Below are 25,191 nucleotides of genomic sequence, written 5' to 3' on the forward strand. Positions count from 1 at the left end.
TCGATCGAAAACGATAGATCGTTCAGCCCTATGCAAAGTTTGTAAACTCCAGGGGACAGATGAAGTGACGACGAGTTCATTTTTAACAAGTCCGTTGGAGAATAGCACAGATCCATAGCCAAATGTGGTGTGCTGGAAAGGCTGCAGAAGCTGTAAATAATCCATATGACGGGATGCATTCTAACTCCCCATAGAACACCGTAAAAGCCAGCAGAAACTCACAGCCAGATTGACAACCCCGATAAGCCAAACACTCGCACGCCGGGGGTCAACAGCATCCATGGCAGAGAGGGCTTGAGTTAGGCTGGAAAGACGCTAGCACACCCACGAGAAAGATGGCAGGTCCCAAGGATACATGTAATGCAATCATACAGTGAGGAGAAACAATCCAAACATATTGGTAAAGTCCAGGTTTACAGTTTCACACAATTTGTGAACTTTCGGTTTGTCCGCATTTCCCGGTGAAGGTAATCAGGAGTGAGAGGAACCGCAGGCTACTTTATTACTCTCACAGTAACATCTGATTCTTCCACACTGCTGTGTCCTGAATCCTCTCCGAGAAAAACTCTGGTCCCAGGACTGTGCTTTGGAAGCGGAAATGAAAAGCGCAACAACAGAGGGTTTAGGCTGTCCTAAAACAAAAAACAGTTGCGAAAAACACTGGAGAGTAGCAGCAGCCAGACGCGCACAGCGTTCACTCAACCGGAAATTTATCATTGGGGGAAATACTAGAGAGATTTCTAAACGTAGAAGGGAAAAATGGCTCGCAAACATACAAAGTGCAGCAAGGTACTCATTCTCATACAAAGAGGTGAACATGAGCTTGAGCAGCTTGCTGCACTTTGTCTCTTATGCTCATGTTCCCTTCTCTGTATAAAAACGAGCACCTCGCTGCAGATCTGAAATTATTATTTTTTTAATTCTTACTGTGGCAGTGGGGGCGTGGTCAAGCGGCGGTCTGTGACCGGAGGGCGGAGTCAGGGAAGGTAAGTGGCAGAATCACTGCACCTGAGGTTGATTAATGTGTTTGTGTGTCTTCCCCAGTGACCGCGCCCTATTTAAGGAGGAGAGCGAGAGCAGAGCGGGCTCTCTCCCGACCAGAACACGTGTGTGTGGCGTGTGTGTATGTCTGTGTATAAATAAACGTGTAGAAGCTGAAAAGCTAATAATAAAAGAGTTAGTGAGAACTCAGTACTGGCCTGCCGTGCTTCTGTGCTCCACCCACCTCAACACTTGCTACAGTGGTGCTGAAACCCGGAACCGAGCGCAGGAGAGAACAGCCCCATGGAGTCCTCCCCCTTCAAGGACCTGGTCCATGCCCTCGCCAGGGCCCAACAGAGCCAGCACCAGGCACTGGTCGCCCTCCGGGAAGAACAGGAGCGAAGATTCAAGGCCCCGGTGCTGGCGCAGCAGGATGATCGCTGGGCATTCCGGCACCTACTCGCGTCGGCGGGGTCCACCACCTCCACCGCTGCGGACCCTTCCCACCTCACCCTGATGAAGATGGGCCCGCATGACGACCCCGAGGCCTTCCTCGTTCTCTTTGAGCAGGCAGCAGAGGCGTGGGGTTGGCCGGTGGAACAGCGCGTGGCGCGCCTCCTCCCCCTCCTCACGGGCGAGGCGCAGCTGGCCGTGCTACAACTCCCTGCCGACAGCCGGCTGGTCTACGTGGACCTCCGCAGGGCCGTCCTCCAGTGTGTGGGTCGCACTCCGGAGCAGCAGCGGCAGTGCTTCCGCGCGCTGCGCCTGGAGGAGGTCGGCCGGCCGTTCATGTTTGACCAGCAACTCCGGGACGCTTGCCGCCGGTGGCTGAGGGCCGACAACCGCGACGCCGAGGAGATCATCGGTCTGGTGGCGCTGGAGCAGTTCGTCGCTCGACTTCCAGAGGGAACCGCGGAGTGGGTCCAGTGCCATCGCCCGGCGTCGCTGGATCAGGCCATTGAGCTGGCAGAGGACCATATAGCGGCCGTTCCAACGGGAGGACAGCGTGTCTCCCCTTCTCCCCTCCCCTCTCTCTCTCCTTCTGTTCCTCTCCCTCGCCCCATTCCCCCACCGTGGAAGCGGGGGCCGGCTCCACCCCAGCTGGCCCGCCGCACCCGCAGTGTCCTATCTTCTCCTACTTCCGTGTCTGTGTTTCCCCCCCTCAGGTGAGTGATATCCGGAAAACCGGTGCAGAGAGAGAGCCCGGGCTGGTGTCCTGGCGCTGCGGGGAGCTGGGGCACCTCCAGCATCAGTGCTCGGCGATGGAGGTGGGCGCGGTGGTCCGGATCCCCGATGCGCCAGGAGCCGCCCTCGATCGGGCCGGAGCGTATCGCATACCGGTGAGTATCCAAGGGGATACGTATCAGGCTTTGGTGGATTCCGGCTGTAATCAGACCTCAACCCATCAAAGCCTGGTGCAAGATGAGGCATTGGGGGGAGCACAATTGGTGAAGGTGTTGTGTGTGCACGGGGATGTTCACAGCTACCCTTTAGTGTCAGTTCACATTCTGTTTCGAATGGAGAAATTTATAGTAAAGGCGGCGGTTAATCCTCGCCTCACCCACTCTATAATTTTGGGGACTGATTGGCCGGGATTTTGGGATTTAATGAGCCATCTAGTAAAGAGTGGGTCCTGCAGTAGTATAATAAGGTGAGGTCCCGGTGTGGCATTGGCGGGAGCAGCTGTCACAGAGCCGTCTACGTCAGCTCCGCGTCAGAGTGAGGAGCCGCCGGCCCCTCCTCTCTCTCTTGGGGAATCCCTTGCGGATTTCCCGTTAGAGCAGTCGCGAGATAAGACTCTGTGGCATGCATTTGACCAAGTGAGAGTAATCGATGGTCAAATGCTCCAGCCAAACGCCACCCTGTCCTTCCCCTACTTCGCAATTATGAAGGATAGATTATACCGAGTGACACAGGACACTCAGACTAAAGAGCGAGTCACGCAGCTTTTGATTCCGAAGAGTCGCCGGGAATTGGTATTCCAGATGGCTCACTTTAATCCCATGGCTGGACACTTAGGGCAGGATAAAACACTAGCCCGAATAATGGCCCGATTCTATTGGCCAGGGATTCGCGGCGATGTTCGTAGGTGGTGTACGGCGTGCCACGAATGCCAGTTAGTAAATCCAGCGGCCATTCCAAAAGCGCCTTTGCGCCCTCTACCATTAATCGAGACCCCGTTCGAAAGAATTGGGATGGATCTCGTCGGGCCATTAGATCGGTCAACACGAGGGTACCGCTTTATATTAGTTCTGGTGGACTATGCAACGCGATACCCGGAAGCAGTGCCGCTTCGCAATATCTCAGCACGCAGTATTGCGGAGGCACTCTTCTGCGTCATCTCCCGAGTTGGAATCCCGAAAGAGATTCTGACTGACCAAGGCACAGTGTTTATGTCACGTACACTAAAGGAACTGTATAGGTTGTTGGGGATTAAGCCGATCCGCACAAGCGTTTATCACCCACAAACGGATGGTTTAGTTGAACGGTTCAATTGCACCCTCAAAAATATAATTAAAAAATTCGTAAGTGAGGACGCACGTAATTGGGATAAGTGGCTCGAACCCTTGTTGTTTTCAGTGCGAGAGGTCCCACAAGCCTCCACGGGGTTCTCCCCGTTTGAATTGTTATATGGGCGTAAGCCGTGTGGCATTCTAGATGTGCTGCGGGAAAATTGGGAGGAGGGACCTTCACAAAGTAAAAATGAAATCCAATACGTTATTGACCTGCGCGCAAAACTCCACACACTCGCCCACCTAACTCAGGAGAATTTGCGGCAGGCCCAAGAACGACAAACCCGCCTGTACAACAAGGGTAAGCGCCTCAGGGAGTTCGCACTGGGAGATAAAGTACTTGTACTGTTGCCCACATCGAGCTCTAAATTAATCGCCAGGTGGCAAGGACCCTTTGAGGTCACACGGCGAGTCGGGGACGTCGACTATGAGGTGAGGCGAACGGACAGGGGTGGGGCGTTACAGGTATACTACCTCAATCTGTTAAAACGTTGGAGCGAGGAGGTCCCCGTGGCGCTGGTGTCGGTGGTTCCTGAGAAGGTGGAGCTGGGGCTGGAGGTTCAAAAGGGAAAATTGGCATCACCCACCGCTCCGTTCCCCTGTGGAGCCCACCTCTCACCGACCCAGCTCGTGGAGGTCGCCCGGTTGCAAACAGAATTTTCTGACGTGTTCTCGCCCCTGCCCGGCTGCACCCACCTCACAGAGCACCACATTGAGACGCCCCCGGGGGTGGTAGTGTGTAGCCGCCCTTACAGGCTACCCAAACACAAGAAAAAAGTGGTTCGGGAAGAACTCGAGGCCATGCTCGAAATGGGCATCGTCGAGGAGTCCCACAGCGACTGGAGCAGCCCGGTGGTCTTGGTACCCAAGGCCGACGGGTCGGTCCGGTTCTGTGTCAACTATAGAAAAGTCAACGCGGTGTCTAAATTTGACGCGTACCCAATGCCTCGTATTGATGAGTTGCTTGATCGAGTAGGCATGGCTCGCTTTTACTCGACACTGGATTTGACAAAGGGTTATTGGCAGATCCCCTTGACTCCATTATCCAGAGAAAAAATGGCCTTTTCCACACCGTTCAGCTTACACCAGTTTGTCACACTTCCTTGTGGGCTGTTTGGGGCGCCCGCTATGTTTCAGCGGCTGATGGATAGGGTCCTCCGCCCCCACGCCACCTATGCTGCCGCGTACCTTGACGACATCATTATTTATAGTAATGACTGGCCGCGGCACCTACAACACCTGAGGGTCGTCCTTAGGTCGCTGAGGCGGGCGGGTCTCACAGCCAACCCGAAGAAGTGTGCGATTGGGCGGGTGGAAGTACAGTATCTGGGCTTCCACTTGGGCAATGGGCAGGTGCGTCCCCAAATTAACAAGACTGCAGCGATTGCAGCCTGCCCGAGGCCCAAGACCAAAAAGGGGGTGAGACAGTTCCTGGGGCTGGCTGGCTATTATCGTAGATTTATACCTAATTATTCGGACATCACCAGCCCGCTGACTGATCTCACTAAAAAGGTGGCACCAGATCCGGTCCAGTGGACGGAGCAATGCCAGTGGGCTTTTTCTGAGGTAAAGGCTGCACTGTGTGGGGGGCCACTGTTACACTCCCCTGACTTTTCTCTCCCTTTTATATTGCAGACGGACGTGTCGGACAGAGGGCTGGGGGCTGTTTTGTCCCAGGAGGTGGAGGGGGAGGATCGCCCAGTGCTGTACATAAGTCGTAAGCTGTCAGTGCGTGAGGGGCGCTACAGCACCATAGAGAAGGAGTGCCTGGCCATCAAGTGGGCGGTCCTTGCCCTCCGTTACTACCTGCTGGGACGCCCTTTCACCCTCTGTTTGGACCACGTGCCCCTCCAGTGGCTCCACCGCATGAAGGATGCCAACGCGCAGATCACCCGTTGGTATCTGGCACTCCAACCCTTTAACTTCAAGGTGGTCCACAGGCCGGGGGCGCAGATGGTCATGGCGGACTTCCTCTCCCGTCAAGGGGGGGGGGGGGGGAGTCGGCTGCAGGCTGGACGGCTCCCCGGCCTGAGTCGGGTGGTGGGGGTATGTGGCAGTGGGGGCGTGGTCAAGTGTCGGTCTGTGACCGGAGGGCGGAGTTAGGGAAGGTAAGTGGCAGAATCACTGCACCTGAGGTTGATTAATGTGTTTGTGTGTCTTCCCCAGTGACCGCGCCCTATTTAAGGAGGAGAGCGAGAGCAGAGTGGGCTCTCTCCCGACCAGAACACGTGTGTGTGGCGTGTGTGTATGTCTATGTATAAATAAACGTGTAGAAGCTGAAAAGCTAATAATAAAAGAGTTAGTGAGAACTCAGTACTGGCCTGCTGTGCTTCTGTGCTCCACCCACCTCAACACTTGCTACACTTACCTTCATGGAAATTAAGTGAGCATGCCATAGGATCTCTCCATTCGACACAGAGTCCCGCCGAATGTTTGAGAACTATTTTCCCTTCTACGTTTAGAAATCTCGCTAATTTTTTTCCCCTGATGATGAATTACTTTTGGTAAATTAAAAAAAATCTTATGTCTTTGTTTCATTCAAAACGATTTGCACATCCAAAAATGCAGCAAAACCTTCCCATACTGATCAGTAACAACTAACTCGTCTGAATGAAGCACTACAAGCTGCCACTTGTCATGGCGAAGTAGTTACCAATGCTATGGGGATCACTTGACGGTGCAAAGCCTCTATTCCTCAGAAGCCAAATTTCTGCTGAATGCAGATGAACTAGTCCTTCTGCCCCTTGCACACAAGGGCTACAAAAAAAAAAGGGGGGAAAATCCCACAACAACAAAACAAAACCTGAAGTTGCTACAGCAGTCATGTCAGATCTGGCCCCTGACACTCAACTCCAAAATAACCAAAACTCTCATATTCCAGAAAAGAGCCAGGAAAAAAAAAAGACCTTTATTCTAGTCGATTAACTTACAGAGAAAGCACTTAAGGCATTCTCTGCAATTAAAACCCAGCAGGAACGTTTCTGTCAATAATTTGAAATTGGCTCAAACTTCAATCAATGGGACAAACACCCAGCCAAATTATATATAATACATTTTGTAAATGCATTCTTCAATCACACAGAAACACAACACATCATGGCTATAGAGCTCAATTAAGCTGATTTCCACTATTCCTCAATTTGCTTTTTAAAAGAGCCGTTAAAGGGCATCATGGCGGTGTAGTGGTTAGCACTGTTGCCTTACAGCAAGAAGGTTCTGGGTTCAAGCCCAGTGGCTGACGGGGGCCTTTCTGTGTAGAGTTTGTATGTTCTCTCCATGTCTATGTGGGTTTCCTCCAGGCGCTCTGCTTTCCCCCACAGTCCAAAGACATGCAGGTTAGGCTAATTGGTGGCTCTAGATTGACCGTAGGTGTGAATGGTTGTTTGTCTCTATGTGTTGGCCTTGTGATGACCTGGTGACTTGTCCAGGGTGTACCCTGCCTCTCGCCCATAGTCAGCTGGGATAGACTCCAGTTTGACCGTGACCCTGCACAGGATAAGTGGTTCTGGATAGATGGAAGATCCATAAAAAGTTTTCATTTAAGGATCAGTGACCTGTACATGTACCACTGCAAAGCCCTGCAATTCCAAGAGCTGAGCACAGTGCTGAGTACCCTCATTGAGGTGGGTGTCAGTTAGGGGTTAGGATGCAAGCAGACAAAATGCAAAGGGCAAACTCAAAGTCATAAACTGGCAATGGTTCAGTCGATCAACAGACAGCCTGGAATAAGCAAGACAAAACTGATAAAAAAAAAACAGAATCAAAATCGGAATAGAGTGCACTCAGTAGTGAAGTCTTAAGGCCTCTGCATGCTCTTGCGACAAGGCTTTCGCAGATAGCTTTTCGCAGACAGTTGTAATTTATTGTTGAGCGGGAGTTATAGGCGTGCGCGATGTTATTCACCGGCACAACACAAGGGGGCGCGAAGTCGCTAGGAGTAGTTGGTGGGTGTGGTTAGTGGAGTGTTTATCCTCCGGTTACTTATAATGACTAGAACTTTTTTTTTTTTATAATGACTAGAACTGGAGTCGTATAGATGGTACGTACTTCCTCAATCAACCGCTCTTCGTGCTGCTCCATCTTCGCTCGTGTTTTTAAAAATGCCGGTCGTGAAAACAAAACAAACCGGGAAAGTAGGGAAGCGGAAGTGCGTGTACAGCGGATGTAGAGTGGACCAATCGGAGCCCTCTTGTCTGCGACGCTGTCTGCGAGGCTTCTGCGGTGGTCACAATTTTTGGGAGGTGCGCGCAGAGCGTCTGCGAAGGTGGGGGGGCTACGCAGACATTGTCTGCGAGGACTGGGTTGTCAGCATAAATTGGTCTTTAGTAAACGTCAAATGAGGTTTGTGGTGTCTATTTGTTGTGAGCACGTGTGATTAGAAGGAGTGGGAACAAGGTAACATGTTTTGAAGGATTTTGGGAAATGGAGTATGTGTTTATACTGTAGTTGGAGCCGACGTGATGCTAGTCCTGAACCTCAGCGCGCTATCAACACAACATTAACACACTGCACTGCATTAGCATTTCAGAACAATTTGAGTATGACAACCAACCATAGCAATGTGACACTCCAAAACAAAATTATATCAGCCCTCGAGTTTCCAAACCTAAACGCAGAGTATAATGCAGTGCTATCTTAACCTAAGCAACAGGACGCTGTGTCAGATTGCTTGAAGACAGTGACATAAATCAAATATAGGAGTGCAGTGACAAAGTATAAACTTGGTGCACATCAAGATGAGCTCATATAAGAAATCATGGCACCCTACAGAGCAGAAAGAGTGCACACAATGTGACAGTGATGCTGTTGATAACTGAGTGGCAATAAATATATAGCCATAAAATAAATATGGACATTTACGGGAAATTAACTTTAGAATATTTTATCTTATTCTATTCACCTTCACTGGATATGAGCAATCGCGCACTCTGATTGGCTACTCTACTACTAGGTTATCAGCTCATATACTGTGAGTAGAGAAAAACAAAATAGCAGAGTGTGTTGCTGAACCAAACAAGGATGAAATAAAAACTACTCGAAAACAAAACCCCCAAAATTATCAAGTATTTAAAAGAAACTGAAATAGCTAAAAGAATATAGTTTTTTTTTTTTGTATTTTCCCCCCAGTAGTCCTGTTCCACATTCCAGCCCAGTCGGTGGTGGTAATGTACCTTTAAGTTGGCTTGCCAACCACCAAAAAACCCTAAAGAAGAAGACCCCCCCCCCCCCCCCCCCCCAAAAAAAAAAAGGCACAACAAAATATGGAATAAAACTATTTGATGGTAAGAACATATCTTTTTTATTTTTTCAAGAATGATTATTATAGCATTTTTCACAAATTGCTACTGTCATTTTGCCGGTTTGTTTACATTCTAAGCAGAAATGATTTTGTCAGATGTTTCATATAAAGTTTATATTTATCAAATTTGCAAAAAATAAAAATGCTCTGTTTCTCAAAATCCAGTGAATGTGGATAAAATAAAACAGTTATTCCACTCAATCTCATCGTACATGGCTTATAGCCGACTCAGTGCAACGCACATCGTCAGCTATCAGCTCATGTACGACTCGATTTTGTGGAATAACTGTGAAATGTTCATCCTCAATTCTGCACTCTCACCAGCATTGCTTCATGCATAATGCACAATGAATGCTGTATGCACACATACACACAAACACACACATTTCTTTTTTTAATACAAAATAATGATTTGCCATTTCAATAGTTGGGCAGTGCAGTGGCGCAGAGGGTAGTGTTGCCAGCTCTGGTTCCAGGAACCCTGGCTCCTGAACTCTGAACTCTGTTACTTTCTATACAGAGTTTGTTCTCCATCTTGCTCCCTCCACCTCCTAAAAACATTCCAGTCAGTGGATTTGTTTGAATGTACCCATGGCGCCCTGTGATGGACTGGCATCCATCGAAGACACGTTCCCTCTTTGCATCCAGAGTTCCCAGGATATGCTCCATATTCCCCTCAACCCTGATCAGGATTTAAAGCAGTAACTAAACTTTCAAGCAGTTACTTAACATGAATGAATTTCAATGCTTTTGCAATACTAAAACTGTTATAAGTGGTATGCCAGTTAAGCATATTGAATTGAATTGTATACCTACAATGTGCACCTGTCAACAAAAGTGAAGTGTAGGTTACCTGACAAAAGGGTGATTGAATGAAGGTACAAGCTAAATATAGATCTATCTAAAACACCGGTGGGTTTTTGTATATTGGCATGTTAAAGCTATATGGCCTTTCGATTTCATAAAATTTAGATCCCTCTGAAATTTGGTCATTGTGATACATGTTTATTTCTGTAATATCTAAAAAAAACCCAGGCCATTCTGTGGCTGGGAAGTTATTTAATTTGAGGGGATTACCTAGCAAATAATGTGCATTTGAAATTGCTCGCTTTGTGCAGTCAAGCAGACAGAGGAAGTCCGTGTGCGCATGCGCAGGTTTACCTGTTTCTTCTTGTTTTCCTTCTTCTTTTGGGTTTTACGGCAGCTGGCATCCAGTGTTGCATTGCTGCCATCTACAGGTTTATTTTTGACCATGCACTGACAGTTCCATCATTCTGTCACTAAACGAACAGCTGATCACACCGAGGTGCTTGCTGACCGCTGATATTTATTAGTTTGTTCCTGTGTTTCCTTTCCTTTGCAACATAACATCATTTCTTCTCGCTTTCTGTTACTGTAGTTGGTCTTTCACGTTTCATTTGCGTCTTCCATTTTCCGCTTCTGTTTCAAATTTGTATCCCACAATGCCTTGCACAAATGGGGAAGACCCACCACGTGATGCATGATGTAGTATCATGAATTGGGTCATGGTGAAGCAAGAAAAAATAACGGAGAATTTAGGACCACGTGGCCCTAAATTAATTAATTGCTCTATTAAAAAAAACAAACAGGCAATTTAGAGTAGTCAGCTGACCTAATCTGCATGTTTTTGGACTATGGGAGGAAACCGGAGCACCGGGAGGAAACCCACACAGGCACGAGGAAAACACCCAAATGCCACACAGAAAGTCCTCAGTCGACCAATAGGTTCGAACCTAGAACCTTCTTGCTATGAGGCGACAGCAAGATTGTACCACCAGAGCATGGGGTTGATTAAGTTAAAATGTTTAATTCACCTCAATTCAACATGCAATAGGCTATTTTATGGCGAATAGCCTATGTTCTCATGAAGTCTGTTGAATATATTTCAATAATATTGGCTGGTGTTGGGGGAGGCACTGTCGCCTTGCAGCAAGAAGGTCCTGGGTTTGAGCCCAGCAGCCGACAAGGGCCTTTCTGTGTGGCGTTTGGGTGTTTTCCTCGTGCCTGTGTGGGTTTCCTCCAGGTGCTCCGGTTTCCTCCGATAATTCTCTGCATGGGTTTCCTCCGGGTGCTCTGGTTTCCCCCAAATACATACAGTTTAGGTTAATTGGTGGCTCTAAATTGACTGTGAATGGTTGTTTGGCTATGTGCCAGCCCTGCGATAACCTGGCGACTTGTCCAGGGTGTACCCCGCCTCTCGGTCATAGTCAGCTGGGGTAGGCTCCAGCGACCCTGTAGAACAGGATAAGCGGCTACAGATAATGGATGGATGGAAGATAAGTTCAATATCATGCTAGCTGAATGGAATATATCTGATATACCATGAAAAAAAAGCCAGCCAATATTATTATTATACATACACATTTGATGGAACAATTATAGATTTGCTCGCTTGCTAGCACTGAAGTTTTACCTGTAATACATATCTTACAGCATTTTCAATTCACTTTGACAGTTTACTGCGGGCGCCACCGGCGAACAAAGAAATGCTTCTGCGCATGAGCAGAAAACGTTCTCATTGGATAATCGCTTCAGCTCCGACGTGCGACGTCATGTTGTCTTGTCAACCATGCAATATCGTAAACCATATTCAATGCTCATTCTCCATGATGTAATACACGTAGGATAAGCGATATGCTAATGATATTGCATGCTATCAAACCAAACTGCTCGAAGGGAATAGAACACGTGTTTTTATCCCATGGAAAAAGTGTCCTGCTTGATATTTCGAATTAAGAGCCTCAAATCAAATGAAAAGATGCAATCATCAGATGATAGGATGAATCAGGTGGGTTAAATGAGGCAGGACATTGCAGTGGTCCTGTCCTGTAGGTGGTGCATAATACAGCTGTTTTTATGCCTCCACCACCGTAAGGTGCAGGAGGCATTATGTTTTCGGGTTGTCCATCTGTCTGTGCGTGCGTCCATCCGTGTGTGTGTGCGTCTGTGCGTGCGTCCGTCCCGAAACCTTGTGAACGCAATATCTCAAAGGCTAATAAAAGGAATTCCACCAAACTTTCACCATTTGTGCGCTTTGGGACAAACATGAACTAATTAGATTTTGAGATCAAAAGATCTAAGGTCAAGGTCACTGTGAGGTTAAATGTCTGTCTGAAAACCTTGTGAACACAATATCTCCAAGGCAGATGAAAGGAATTTCACCAAACTTTCACCATTTGTGCATTTGGGGGACAAGGATAAACTGATTAGATTTTGAGATCAAAAGGTCTAACGTCCGTGCGTGCGTGCCTCCGTGCGTGCGTCCGTCCCGAAACCTTGTGAACGCGATATCTCAAAGGCTGATGAAAGGAATTTCACCAAACTTTCACCATTTGTGTGCTTTGGGACAAACATGAACTGATTAGATTTTGAGATCAAAAGGTCTAAGGTCAAGGTCACTGTGAGGTCAAATGTCTGTCTGAGAACCTTGTGAACACAATTTCTCCAAGGCAGATGAAAGGAACTTCACCAAACTTTCACCATTTGTGTGCTTTGGGACAAACATGAACTGATTAGATTTTGAGATCAAAAGGTCTAAGGTCAAGGTCACTGTGAGGTCAAATGTCTGTCCGAAAACCTTGTGAACACAATATCTCCAAGGCAAATCAAAGGAATTTCACCAAACTTTCACCATTTGTGCATTTGGGGACAAAGATAAATTGATTAGATTTTGAGATCAAAAGGTCTAAGGTCAAGGTCACTGTGAGGTCAAATGTCTGTCCGAAAACCTTGTGAACACAATATCTCCAAGGCAGATGAAAGGAATTTCACCAAACTTTCACCATTTGTGCATTTGGGGGACAAGGATAAACTGATTAGATTTTGAGATCAAAAGGTCTAACGTCCGTGCGTGCGTGCCTCCGTGCGTGCGTCCGTCCCGAAACCTTGTGAACGCGATATCTCAAAGGCTGATGAAAGGAATTTCACCAAACTTTCACCATTTGTGTGCTTTGGGACAAACATGAACTGATTAGATTTTGAGATCAAAAGGTCTAAGGTCAAGGTCACTGTGAGGTCAAATGTCTGTCTGAGAACCTTGTGAACACAATTTCTCCAAGGCAGATGAAAGGAACTTCACCAAACTTTCACCATTTGTGTGCTTTGGGACAAACATGAACTGATTAGATTTTGAGATCAAAAGGTCTAAGGTCAAGGTCACTGTGAGGTCAAATGTCTGTCCGAAAACCTTGTGAACACAATATCTCCAAGGCAAATCAAAGGAATTTCACCAAACTTTCACCATTTGTGCATTTGGGGACAAAGATAAATTGATTAGATTTTGAGATCAAAAGGTCTAAGGTCAAGGTCACTGTGAGGTCAAATGTCTGTCCGAAAACCTTGTGAACACAGTATCTCCAAGGCAGATGAAAGGAATTTCACCAAACTTTCACCATTTGTGCATTTGGGGACAAGGATAAACTGATTAGATTTTGAGATCAAAAGGTCTAACCTCTGTGCGTGCGTGCATCCGTGCGTGCGTGCCTCCGTGCATGCGTCCGTCCCGAAACCTTGTGAACACGATATCTCAAAGGCTGATGAAAGGAATTTCACCAAACTTTCACCATTTGTGCGCTTTGGGACAAACATGAACTGATTAGATTTTGAGATCAAAAGGTCTAAGGTCAAGGTCACTGTGAGGTCAAATGTCTGTCCGAGAACCTTGTGAACACAATATCTCCAAGGCAGATGAAAGGAATTTCACCAAACTTTCACCATTTGTGCATTTGGGGACAAAGATAAACTGATTAGATTTTGAGATCAAAAGGTCTAAGGTCAAGGTCACTGTGAGGTCAAATGTCTGTCCGAAAACCTTGTGAACACAATATCTCCAAGGCAGATGAAAGGAATTTCACCACACTTTCACCATTTGTGCATTTGGGGGACAAAGATAAACTGATTAGATTTTGAGATCAAAAGGTCTAACGTCCGTGTGTGCGTCCGTCCCGAAACCTTGTGAACGCGATATCTCAAAGGCTAATGAAAAGAATTTCACCAAACTTTCACCATTTGTGCGCTTTGGGACAACCATGAACTGATTAGATTTTGAGATCAAAAGGTCTAAGGTCAAAGAACCTTGTGAACACAATATCTCCAAGGCTAATACAAGTAATTTCACCAGGTCAAGATTACTGTGAGGTCAAATGTCCATCCCCAAATCACAACTTAACAAGGCGTGTAGTCTACCGGGCGGAGGCATCCCCATGATCATTATTATTATTATTTTAATTATTATTATTATTTTAAAATATGTTACTTATTTACATTTTGTGGGGCGGCACGGTGGTGTAGTGGTTAGCGCTGTCGCCTCACAGCAAGAAGGTCCTGGGTTCGAGCCACGGGGCCGGCGAGGGCCTTTCTGTGCGGAGTTTGCATGTTCTCCCCGTGTCCGCGTGGGTTTCCTCCGGGTGCTCCGGTTTCCCCCACAGTCCAAAGACATGCAGGTTAGGTTAACTGGTGACTCTAAATTGACCGTAGGTGTGAATGTGAGTGTGAATGGTTGTCTGTGTCGGCCCTGTGATGACCTGGCGACTTGTCCAGGGTGTACCCCGCCTTTCGCCCGTAGTCAGCTGGGATAGGCTCCAGCTTGCCTGCGACCCTGTAGAAGGATAAAGCGGCTAGAGATAATGAGATGAGATGAGATTTACATTTTGTTCTGTTAGTAACTGATTTAAGGAGCGAGGTGGCACGTGTTTGGTTATGTTGGTTCAGGTTTGGTCTGAGACCGACACTAGTGTTAAATGTGTATACATGACATCACAAGCGTTACATGCAGTCACGAGCTGCAGGCATGGAGACTGGCTCTGGCTCTCGAAAGACCTTCATTTGTCCCGAGATCTTGCAGCACGCTGTTTTTATTCTTCACTCCACTGCGACTGATCCCTGCTACTGAACCCGAGCTGACAGGGTCGTGGGCTCGAGCGTGTTATAACCTCTGCTTGTGACTTCTCCTCCTCGAAGGGAGCGTCTGTTCCAGTCACGCGCGTGCACTGAATCTGGGCAACAGGCGCGCGCATGATGCTGACGGCGTGTCGGCCGTCTTTCTCTACAGACAAACAATTATTTATATTTTTCATTCCCGACTTTGCCTCTCCTAACACATCGCCATAGAGGCCAAACAAAACAAAGTGCGTGCGAGGACTTGACATGATATATATGAATGAATAATGCGCTCGAGAAGTGGATGAACGCGCCTTTCCGGTTATTATTCCCCGTTAGTCGTGGCGCGCAGAAGGATGGGATACTCGGACCCGACGGCCGGGCGCGATTTACTGGGGAATCGATCCCTGTGCTTCATTTTCATCTGCGCTTTCGGTGTGGTCACGCTGCTGCAGCAAATCCTCTACGGCAAGAACTATATCCGGAGGTAAAATGAACATTATTATTATTATTATTATTTATTATTATTATTATTATATCGCAGTATTATAATGCATGCGCTATAATGTGTGATTAGATCTGCAACAAAGAGGAATAGGTCTTTTAAATCATGTCAGGCATGCTTTGCTGTGATATGGCGAAAACAACAACAACAACAACAGCAGCAGCACGCGCGGTTTTCTGTCTGGAGGGAAAAAGAAATAAGCCCCGATTTCGAGGCGCGAGCTCCATAACACCACCTCCTCAAACGCCATCTACAGTCCCCATTGGCGCGCGCGACGCTTTGGGTCCTTCTGTTTGATTTTCCCTTCTTGGTTTTTCTTTTCTTTCCTTTCCTTTCCTTTTCTTTTCTCTCTCCCTTCAGTCATACATCTTTACATGAAACTGCATTGTGAAATCTTTAGGATTTGAAAGCAATCACGTGAAAACGAAATATGATCTATGATGTCATAGAAGAAAAACAGACAGGAGAGGAAAGGACTGTGGTGTAGCCTGATTTCTGCATCATAACAGAGCTCCATGAAACAGATTGGAAGGGTTTTTTTTTCTTTCTTTCAATTTTGGAAAGACAGAATGGTTGGCTTCCTGGTCCAAGAGATCTCCTTGATTGAGACAGCACATCATCGCCAGTGTGTCTTTGTGTGTCAGTGCAAAATGGCGCCTCGTAGATGGAGGGCCCTCAAGCGCATTATGGTCTCTGCGAGCCTGCAGATTTCCATATGCTACATTTAAAGCCACACCCACTCCCACCGTCCCTTCTACTGCCTCATGCACACAATGCGTTCATGATATCAGGTGTACGTTGCCTCTGATAGCATGAATCCTGTCTACATCTTTCCTCTCTGTCTGCACTCGGCCGGCGATGAAAGAGGAGTGTGTAGGTGTGTAAAGCAAACACGGAGGTCCAACCTAATCACATGCACAAAATTGTATTTTATGGAACTAGATTGAGTTCATCAGAATTCATAAAAATGAAATGATACGAAATGCCATTGGTAAGTATTGACCCCGTCTAAAATCTTAATTAATTCATTGTTTCATATGAATGGCTCCATTTTGGTTACTTGAATCCTATGACAAACCTACACATTCTTCACCAGGTAGTGTGTGCACCAGGCCTCTTTAGTTCTCACAATGACCAAAAAAAAAGGTGTTCGGGAACATTTCACACTCTAAACAGTCAGATAACTGGACCTATGAGTGTGAGTGTGGGCGGCACGGTGGTGTAGTGGTTAGCACTGTCGCCTCACAGCAAGAAGGGCCTGGGTTCGAGCCTAGTGGTCGGCAAGGGCCTTTCTGTGTGGAGTTTGCCTGTTCTCCCTGTGTCCACGTGGGTTTCCTCTGGGTGCTCCGGTTTCCTCCAAAGGCTTGCAGATTAGGCTAATTGGTGCCTCTAAATTGACCATGAGTGTGAATGGTTGTCTGTGTCTATGTGTCAGCCCTGCGATGACCTGGCGACTTGTCCAGGGTGTACCCTGCCTCTTGCCCATAGTCAGCTGGGATAGGCTCCAGCTTGCCTGCGACCCTGTAGGACAGGATAAGTGGCTATGGATGGAGTGTGAGTGTCTATTCTTGAGATGTTTGTGGGAAGAAATCATTCCCTGTGTGCAAGACATATTTCTCACTTCAGTGTTCAGGTGAAAGTGATGTGGTTTGGGGTTGTTTTTGGCAGCAGGGAGAGTCTGCCAACATTTACACTGCTGAAACACTTTAAATGCTTGGTAATAAATGGAATTCACTAACCATCTTCAAACAAAATGACCCTGCAATTTATCAATCAAACAAGAGCATCAGGAGAGAGTGGTACACAAGAGCACTTGTTTTCCAAAAATCTGTTATTATCACTTTGCAGAAACAATTGGAATCATTGATTCAAATAGTGTTGCACCAGCCAAATCCTAATCCAGCCATCAGGATCTTCATTCAAGGTTTTACTGATGAGTAAAATGCCTGGGAGTGCATTACCTGTCCAGAATAGTCTTGATGATTTCCTTGATGACAGTACTAACATGCCATTCCCGGGGGTCTGGAATTGTGTATTATTCACTCCTGGTCAACCATTTCTTTCCAAAGCTCTTACCATTAGTTGCTGAGGTAGGGCTGCATTTCCTGCCTAGTATAAGCACTTAAGACTGCTTTACCTTTGAGCTGTCGATTAACGATTAATTCACTCAGAAATGCACGGGAAAGGTTCCCATGCAGCAAAACAGAAAAGCATTTGCCCTATCATCTGGAGATTGCTAGTTCGAATCCTGAAGATGCCACAGCAATCTGTAGCTGGGAGCTCAACAGAGCAAAATTGGCCTGTGCTCTCAGGGATGGGTGGAATACTCATTCACTCTCTTTCCTGTGAAATACAGCAACACTAGTCAATTGTGGGTGTCTGTGAGCTCATGCATACAGAAATGGGCGAATAGTGCTTTTCTCTGAGTGTGTCATGCTGCCCCAAATATATATATAGCAGGGCGGAAATCACCTTGAGTGACGAGAAACAAATTTGTTGTTCTTTCTCAGTGAGATGTATCTTTGTCACATTAGTGCTGACGTATTTTTCCACAGTAAAATGCAAAATGGCAAAAAAAAAAAGAATGAATCCTGCAGGAATCCATTTTTAAAGAGAAAAACCTTCTCCATGTGATGTGTTACCCTACGTTCACACCAAATGTGGCGAGAGCATCAAAAGTGACTGCTTTCATTTTAACATATCCAACATACACCTCTTGTCTCGTAATAGCTCCTGTTTGTCAGCATAATTTAAGTCACATATAAATAAATAGCCGCTTTTCATTCTATGGCGCTAAATCAGAATCACTTTTATTGCCAGGTATGTGGACACACACGAGGAATTTGACTCCGGTTTCACTTATGGCCCTTTTCCACTACCCTTTTTCAGCTCACTTCAGCTCGCTTCAGCTCACTTCAGCCCGACACAGCTCGCATTTCGACTACCTTAGAGCAGCACGACTCAGCTCGCTTCAGCCCTGCTTAGCACCCAAAACTCGCACGGTTTTGGAGTAGGGCTGAAGCGAGCCAAACCGAGCCGAGTGGGGCTAGGGGCGTGAGGAGACACTCCCCTGTGCACTGATTGGTGAGGAGGAGTGTCCTCACATGCCCACACACGCCCCGCGAGCACGCTGGGATCTGTAAACACCGTAAACCCGGAAGAAGAATTACGAATTACGAGAATTTCTGAAGCCTTATGCGCCTCGCCTCATCTATACGCTCTTGCCAGTATCTGTTGGCGTTGTCGGTGACAACAAGCCACAGCACCAAGACCAGCAACACTAACGACTCCATGTCCTCCATGTTTATTGTTTACTATCCGGGTCATGAGACTACCGCTTAAAAGGCCACTGATGTCACTGTTTGCGCCGCCTAATGACATCACGTGACGTCCACCCACTTTCGCTAACTCCACCCAATGTGTCCACCCACTTCCAGCCAGCACGGTTCAGCGCGGTTGTAGTCGAAATGCAACTCCAACAGCCCCGCTCAGCTTGACTCAGCCCAACTCAGCACAGCACGGCTCAGCCCAACTCAGCCGCGTTTGTAGTGGAAAAGCGGCAATAGTTCTCATAGTACAAAACAGATAAAAAGCATATACACAAAACAAACAAACAAAAAATGGTGCAAAGGGTGTATAGTGCAAAGTAATCCAAGTAAGTCAAGTATGAAATAGATAACTATAAAGTATACAGTGTGCACAGAATGACGGTATGAGTGTGCAGATATTTCACAAGTGATATTACTGATATATGAATCTGGATTTTAGCTGTTCAACACAGAAAGGATTTTCTCTTTTGGTGCAATATGGTGCATAGTGCAAAGATGAAATAGTAAATGTAAATACGTATAAATATAAGTAACAGTGAGCACAGAATGACAGTATGAGTGTGCAGATATTTTGCAAGTGATATTACTGATGAATCTGGATTTTAGCTGTTCATCACAGAGTCAGCCTGAGGGGAAAAAAAAAACTATTCTTGTGTCTGGTTGTTTTTGCATACAGTGATCTATATCGCCTCCCTGAGGAGAGAAGATTAAACAGATTGTGACCAGGGTGTGATGGGTCCGCAGAGATGTTACCTGCCCGTTTCCTGACTCTGGACAAGTATAGGTCTTGGATGGAGGGCAGGTTGACACCAGTAATTTTCTCTGCAGACCTTATTGTCCGTTGCAGTCTGTTCTTCTCCTGTTTGGTGACCGAGCCAAACCAAACAGTGATGGAAGAGCAAAGAACAGACTGAATGATGGCAGAGTAGAATTGTGTCAGCAGCTCCTTAGGCAGGTTGAGCTTCCTGAGCTGGCGCAGAAAGTACAACCTCTGCTGAGCCTTTTTGATGATAGTGACTGTGTTGGTCTCCCACTTCAAGTCCCGAGAGATTGTGGAACCCAGAAACCTGAAGCTTTCAACAGCAGTCACAGTGTTGTTGGTGATGGTGATGGGCAGCAGAGTGGGGGGGGGGTCCTCCTAAAGTCCACTGTCATCTCCACAGTTTTGAGCGTGTTCAGTTCCAGATTGTTCTGACCGCACCACCAGACCAGCCGTTCAACCTCCCGTCTGTATGCAGACTCATCACCGTCTCGGATGAAGCCGATGACCGTTGTATCGTTTGCAAATTTCAGGAGTTTAACAGACGGGTCTCTTGAGGTGCAGTCGTTGGTATAAAGGGAGAAGAGCAGTGAGGAGAGCACACACCCTTGGGGGGCGCCAGTACTGATAGTCCAAGTGCTGGATATAATGCTCCCCATCCTCACCTGCTGCTTCCTGTCAGTCAGGAAGTTTGTAATCCACTGACAGGTGGAGGAGGGCACAGTGAGCTGGGTGAACTTGGTGTGGAGGATGTCTGGAACAATGGTGTTGAATGCCAAACTGAAGTCCACGAACAGGATCCTGGCATACGTCCCTGCAGTGTCAAGGTGTTGCAGGATGTAGTGTAGACCCATATTTATTGCATCATCCACTGACCTGTTTGCCCAGTAGGCAAACTGCAGGGGGTCCAGCAGGGGGTCTGTGATGTCCTTCAGGTATGACAACACCAGTCTCTCGAAGGACTTCATGACTACAGATGTGAGGGCAACAGGCCTGTAGTCATTCAGTCCTGTGATATTGGTTTTCTTAGGAACCGGGATTATTGTGGAGCGTTTGAAGCATGAGGGGACTTCACACAGCTCCAGGGATCTATTGACGATCTGGGTGAAGATGGGAGCCAGCTGGTCAGCACAGATCTTCAGACAAGAGGGTGACACACCATCTGGGCCAGGTGCCTTCCTGATCTTCTGTCTGTGGAAAAGCTGACAGACATCCCCTTCACAGATCTTGAGTGCTGGAGGGGGTCAGAGGCGGGGGGTGGCCGAATGACAGGGGGCGTAAATGGGTCTTTAATGACTGAAGGGGGGAGAGGTGTGAATGTGTCGAATCTGCAGTAAAACACATTCAACTCATCAACCAGTTGATGGTTCACTGCAGTGTTGGTGGATGGTCTCCTATAGACCCTTTTCAGTCACGTGACCTTCGTAAACGCGACCGCCATTTTGGACATGTAGTGGACTTCGGCTCGAATCGGTTTGAATGTGAGGAAGGCGACAAATGAAAAACATAAAAGAAAAAGGAGCGAGATGCAGAAAACACCTTTACTATCCAGCGACGTAGGGCATTTACAGGGCGAGCAGAGGGAGAGGTATTTGCAAAAATTGAGGTTAGCAGGCTTAGAGAACGACGTTTACCTGCTTCCACCAGGATTGTTCACTGACGTACGGAAGTACACCAAGCCCTCGTCTTTACCTGACTTCGGCCCACATGATCTGTATACCTATGTCGTTAAAAACCCATCGCCATACACAGGTATTGATCTGAAAGCGTATAAGAGTTTGGATGCCTACAAATATTTTGTGTCAGGCTGGGTAACATGCTTACATCAGTGGGTCGTCCCTGGAGCCGGTGGTCGCCATCTTGTTACAGCTAAGGTTTGTTCACATTTTCATTTACTTTCGGTCCTCAGGATAAACAAAATGTTATTAAATGTCATTGAAATAACTTCTTAGTCTGTTGAGACATGGCCCGTTATAAATTTTCTGTTACCAGGCAATGACCAAGAACTGTATCATTAGGGTCGGTGTCTGTGTTGTAGCAGTGTACTAGCAGCTAGCTGTTAGCACTAGCTAATATCAACAACATAGTAGCTAGTATGTTACTGTAGCAATGTTTACGTTCAGTCGTTTGGATGACTGTTAAAACCTTTCAGTCTCAAGTTTTTCCTTTACTGTATTTACTAGTTTACTATAATTATGATCCGGCAGCTATTTACACCGGATCCAGTGTAAATAGCTGCCGGAGCCAACGTCCGAGCTTGCCGGAGCGTGCTCCGGCTTGCTCCCAGCTCCCAGCCGGAGCGCGCTCCGGCAAGCTCGGACGTTGGCTCCGGCAGCTATTTACACCGGATCCAGTGTAAATAGCTGCCGGAGCCAACGTCTGAGCTTGCCGGAGCGCGCTCCGGCTGGGAGCTGGGAGCAAGCCGGAGCACGCTCCGGCAAGCTCGGACGTTGGCTCCGGCAGCTATTTACACTGGATCCGGTGTAAATTGCTGCCGGATCATAATTACAGTAAACTAGTAAATACAGTAAAGGAAAAACTTGAGACTAAAAGGTTTTAACAGTCATCCAAATTACTGAACGTAAACATTGCTACAGTAACATACTAGCTACTATGTTGTTGACATTAGCTAGTCAACAATAGCTACTACAGAAGAACAAAGAGGTTACAATGGGTAATTTATCCTATTTGGTTACACACTCGCTGCCACAGAATGTTAACAGCAATGTAATGCCTTTTCTGGCTAATTTTATTCGTTTTACCTCCAACAAAGTGGTCACTACACAAGCGTTGGTATGCCGCTATCCATCTTCTCCGTTGGTCAGCATCTGTCGGGATCCAATTAAATGATAAACCTTGCCTTGTTTGTTGATGGTTACTACATCCAGGTGCACAACAATATAGTGGCATGATGGAAGTCTTGCTGAAAGTAAAAACTTTCTTTGCTGCCGTTCCTCAATGTTGGCTGTGGTAAACTACTGGTAGTACATGTCCAAAATGGCGGCCGCGTTTGTCGTGACGTCACGTGAAAAGGGTCTATAGTTAGTAATGTTCTGCAGGCCTATCCACACTGACGTCAGATCGTTTGCTGAAAGGCTGTTTTTAATCTTATCAGCATAGCTCCTCTTAGCTGCTTTCACCTCCATTGTCAGTGTGTTTCTGGTCTGATTATACAGAACTCTGTCTCCACTTTTGTAGGCCTCTTCTTTGTTCTGACAAAGTTGCCTGAGTTTTGCAGTGAACCAGGGTTTATTGTTGTTGTATATGCGGAAGGTTTTGGTAGGCACACACATATCCTCACAAAAACTGATGTAAGATGTCACAGTATCAATCAGTTCATGCAGGTCTGAGGCTGCAGCCTCAAAAACACTCCAATCAGTGCAGTCAAAGCAGGCTTGTAGTTCCACTTTGGCCTCATCGGACCATCCCCTCACCGTCTTAACTACAGGCTTAGCAGATTTCAGCTTCTGCCTGTAGGACGGGATAAGATGAACCATACAGTGATCAGATAGTCCCAAGGCTGCATGGGGGACAGAGTGGTATGAGTCCTTTAAAACAGTGTTACAATGGTCCAGAGTGTTAGAGTCCCTGGTGGGACACTTAATGTGCTGTTTATATTTTGGCAGTTCATGGCTGAGGTTTGCTCTGTTAAAGTCCCCCAAAACAATGAGCAAAGAGTCCAGGTGTTTTTTCTCCACATTGTTTATCTGGTCAGCCAGGTGTTGTAACGCCTCATTAACACACGCCTGAGGGGGGATGTAAACTCCAACCAGAATAAACGAGGAAAACTCTCGCGGAGCATAAAACGGTTTGCAGTTTATGAATAATGACTCCAGATGAGGACTGCACGATTTGTTTAGAACTGTGACATCAGTACACCAACCTTCGTTAATGTAAAAGCAGAGTCCGCCTCCCCTCATTTTCCCCATGAGCTCCGTTTCGCGGTCCACTCGGTGCAGGTGAAATCTAGGCAGGTGGAGAGAAGTGTCCGGGATGTGCTCACCGAGCCAGGTTTCGGTGAAGCACAAGGCAGCAGATCTGTTAAAATCCGTGTTAATTGAGTTGAGGAGCAGCAGTTCATCCATCTTATTGGCCAGAGAGCGGACGTTAGCCAGGTGAATAGACGGGAGCGCAGTGCGAAAACCCCGCTGCCTCAGCCTGATGAGCGCGCCGGCTCACTTCCCCTGGTGTTTCCGGCATCCTCGGCGTAATCCATAGACAGCTGCTGCTCCTCCAACAAGTAGCTCTGGAAAACTTTCCGGATCAATGAAAACCGATGAAAAAACTTTACTGGTGGTTATTCCAATATTTATAAGTTCTTCTCTGGAGTATGTGATCAGCGAAGGAGTGCAAAAAACACAACAAATACACAAAAACATAGAAAGTACTAGAGAGCGAAGTACCGAGGCAACCGTCCGTGGCGCCATCTTGGATCGCCCTAAATAACATCCTATTTGCGCAAAATATACAACCCCGATTCCAAAAAAGTTGGGACAAAGTACAAATTGTAAATAAAAACGGAATGCAATAATTTACAAATCTCAAAAACTGATATTGTATTCACAATAGAACATAGACAACATATCAAATGTCGAAAGTGAGACATTTTGAAATTTCATGCCAAATATTGGCTCATTTGAAATTTCATGACACCAACACATCTCAAAAAAGTTGGGACGGGGCAATAATGCCGCTTTTCCACTACCAACGCGGCTGAGTTGGGCTGAGTCGGGCTGAGCCGTGCCGTGCTGAGTTGGGCTGAGTCGAGCTGAGCGGGGCTGTTGGAGTTGCATTTCGACTACAACCGCGCTGAACCGTGCTGGCTGGAAGTGGGTGGACACATTGGGTGGAGTTAGCGAAAGTGGGTGGACGTCACGCGATGTCGTTAAGCGGCGCAAACAGTGACATCAGTGATCTTTTAAGCGGTAGTCTCATGACCCGAATAGTAAACAATAAACATGGAGTCGTTAGTGTTGCTGGTCTTGGTGCTGTGGCTTGTTGTCACCGACAACGCTAACAGATACTGGCAAGAGCGTATAGATGAGGCGAGGCGCATAAGGCTTCAGAAATTCTCGTAATTCGTAATTCTTCTTCTCCGGGTTTGCGGTGTTTACAGATCCCAGCGTGCTCGCGGGGCGTGTGTGGGCATGTGAGGACACTCCTCCCCACCAATCAGTGCACAGGGGAGTGTCTGCTCATGCCCCCAGCCTCACTCAGCGCGGTTTGGCTCGCTTCAGCCCTACTCCAAAACGGTGCGAGTTTTGGGTGCTAAGCGGGGCTGAAGCGAGCTGAGTCGTGCTGTTCTGAGATAGTCGAAACGCGAGCCGTGTTGGGCTGAAGTGAGCTGAAGCGAGCTGAAGTGAGCTGAAAAAGGGTAGTGGAAAAGGGCCATAAGAGGCTGGAAAAGTTAAAGGTACAAAAAAGGAACAGCTGGAGGACCAAATTGCAACTCATTAGGTCAATTGGCAATAGGTCATTAACATGACTGGGTATAAAAAGAGCATCTTGGAGTGGCAGCGGCTCTCAGAAGTGAAGATGGGAAGAGGATCACCAATCCCCCTAATTCTGCGCCGACAAATAGTGGAGCAATATCAGAAAGGAGTTCGACAGTGTAAAATTGCAAAGAGTTTGAACATATCGTCTACAGTGCATAATATCATCAAAAGATTCAGAGAATCTGGAAGAATCTTTGTGCGTAAGGGTCAAGGCCGGAAAACCATACTGGGTGCCCGTGATCTTCGGGTCCTCAGACGGCACTGCATCACATACAGGCATGCTTCTGTATTGGAAATCACAAAATGGGCTCAGGAATATTTCCAGAGAACATTATCTGTGAACACGATTCACTGTGCCATCTGCCGTTGCCAGCTAAAACTCTATAGTTCAAAGAAGAAGCCGTATCTAAA

At 47.0% G+C, this 25,191-nt stretch overlaps 1 protein-coding gene across 1 annotated transcript in view; it reads left to right on the top strand.

Moving 5' to 3' along the window:
- Nucleotides 1-14,743: 14,743 nt before the first annotated feature.
- st8sia5 (ST8 alpha-N-acetyl-neuraminide alpha-2,8-sialyltransferase 5) overlaps nt 14,744-25,191 on the top strand; it is a 53,016-nt gene continuing 42,568 nt past the window's right edge. Inside the window, exon 1 of the mRNA XM_060935686.1 lies at nt 14,744-15,178. Coding sequence (XP_060791669.1) covers nt 15,048-15,178 — 131 coding nt within the window. The 5' untranslated portion in view covers nt 14,744-15,047. The remainder of the gene's footprint in view (nt 15,179-25,191) is intronic.

Source organism: Neoarius graeffei, chromosome 12, assembly GCF_027579695.1.
Source record: "Neoarius graeffei isolate fNeoGra1 chromosome 12, fNeoGra1.pri, whole genome shotgun sequence".
Lineage (NCBI taxonomy): Eukaryota > Metazoa > Chordata > Actinopteri > Siluriformes > Ariidae > Neoarius > Neoarius graeffei.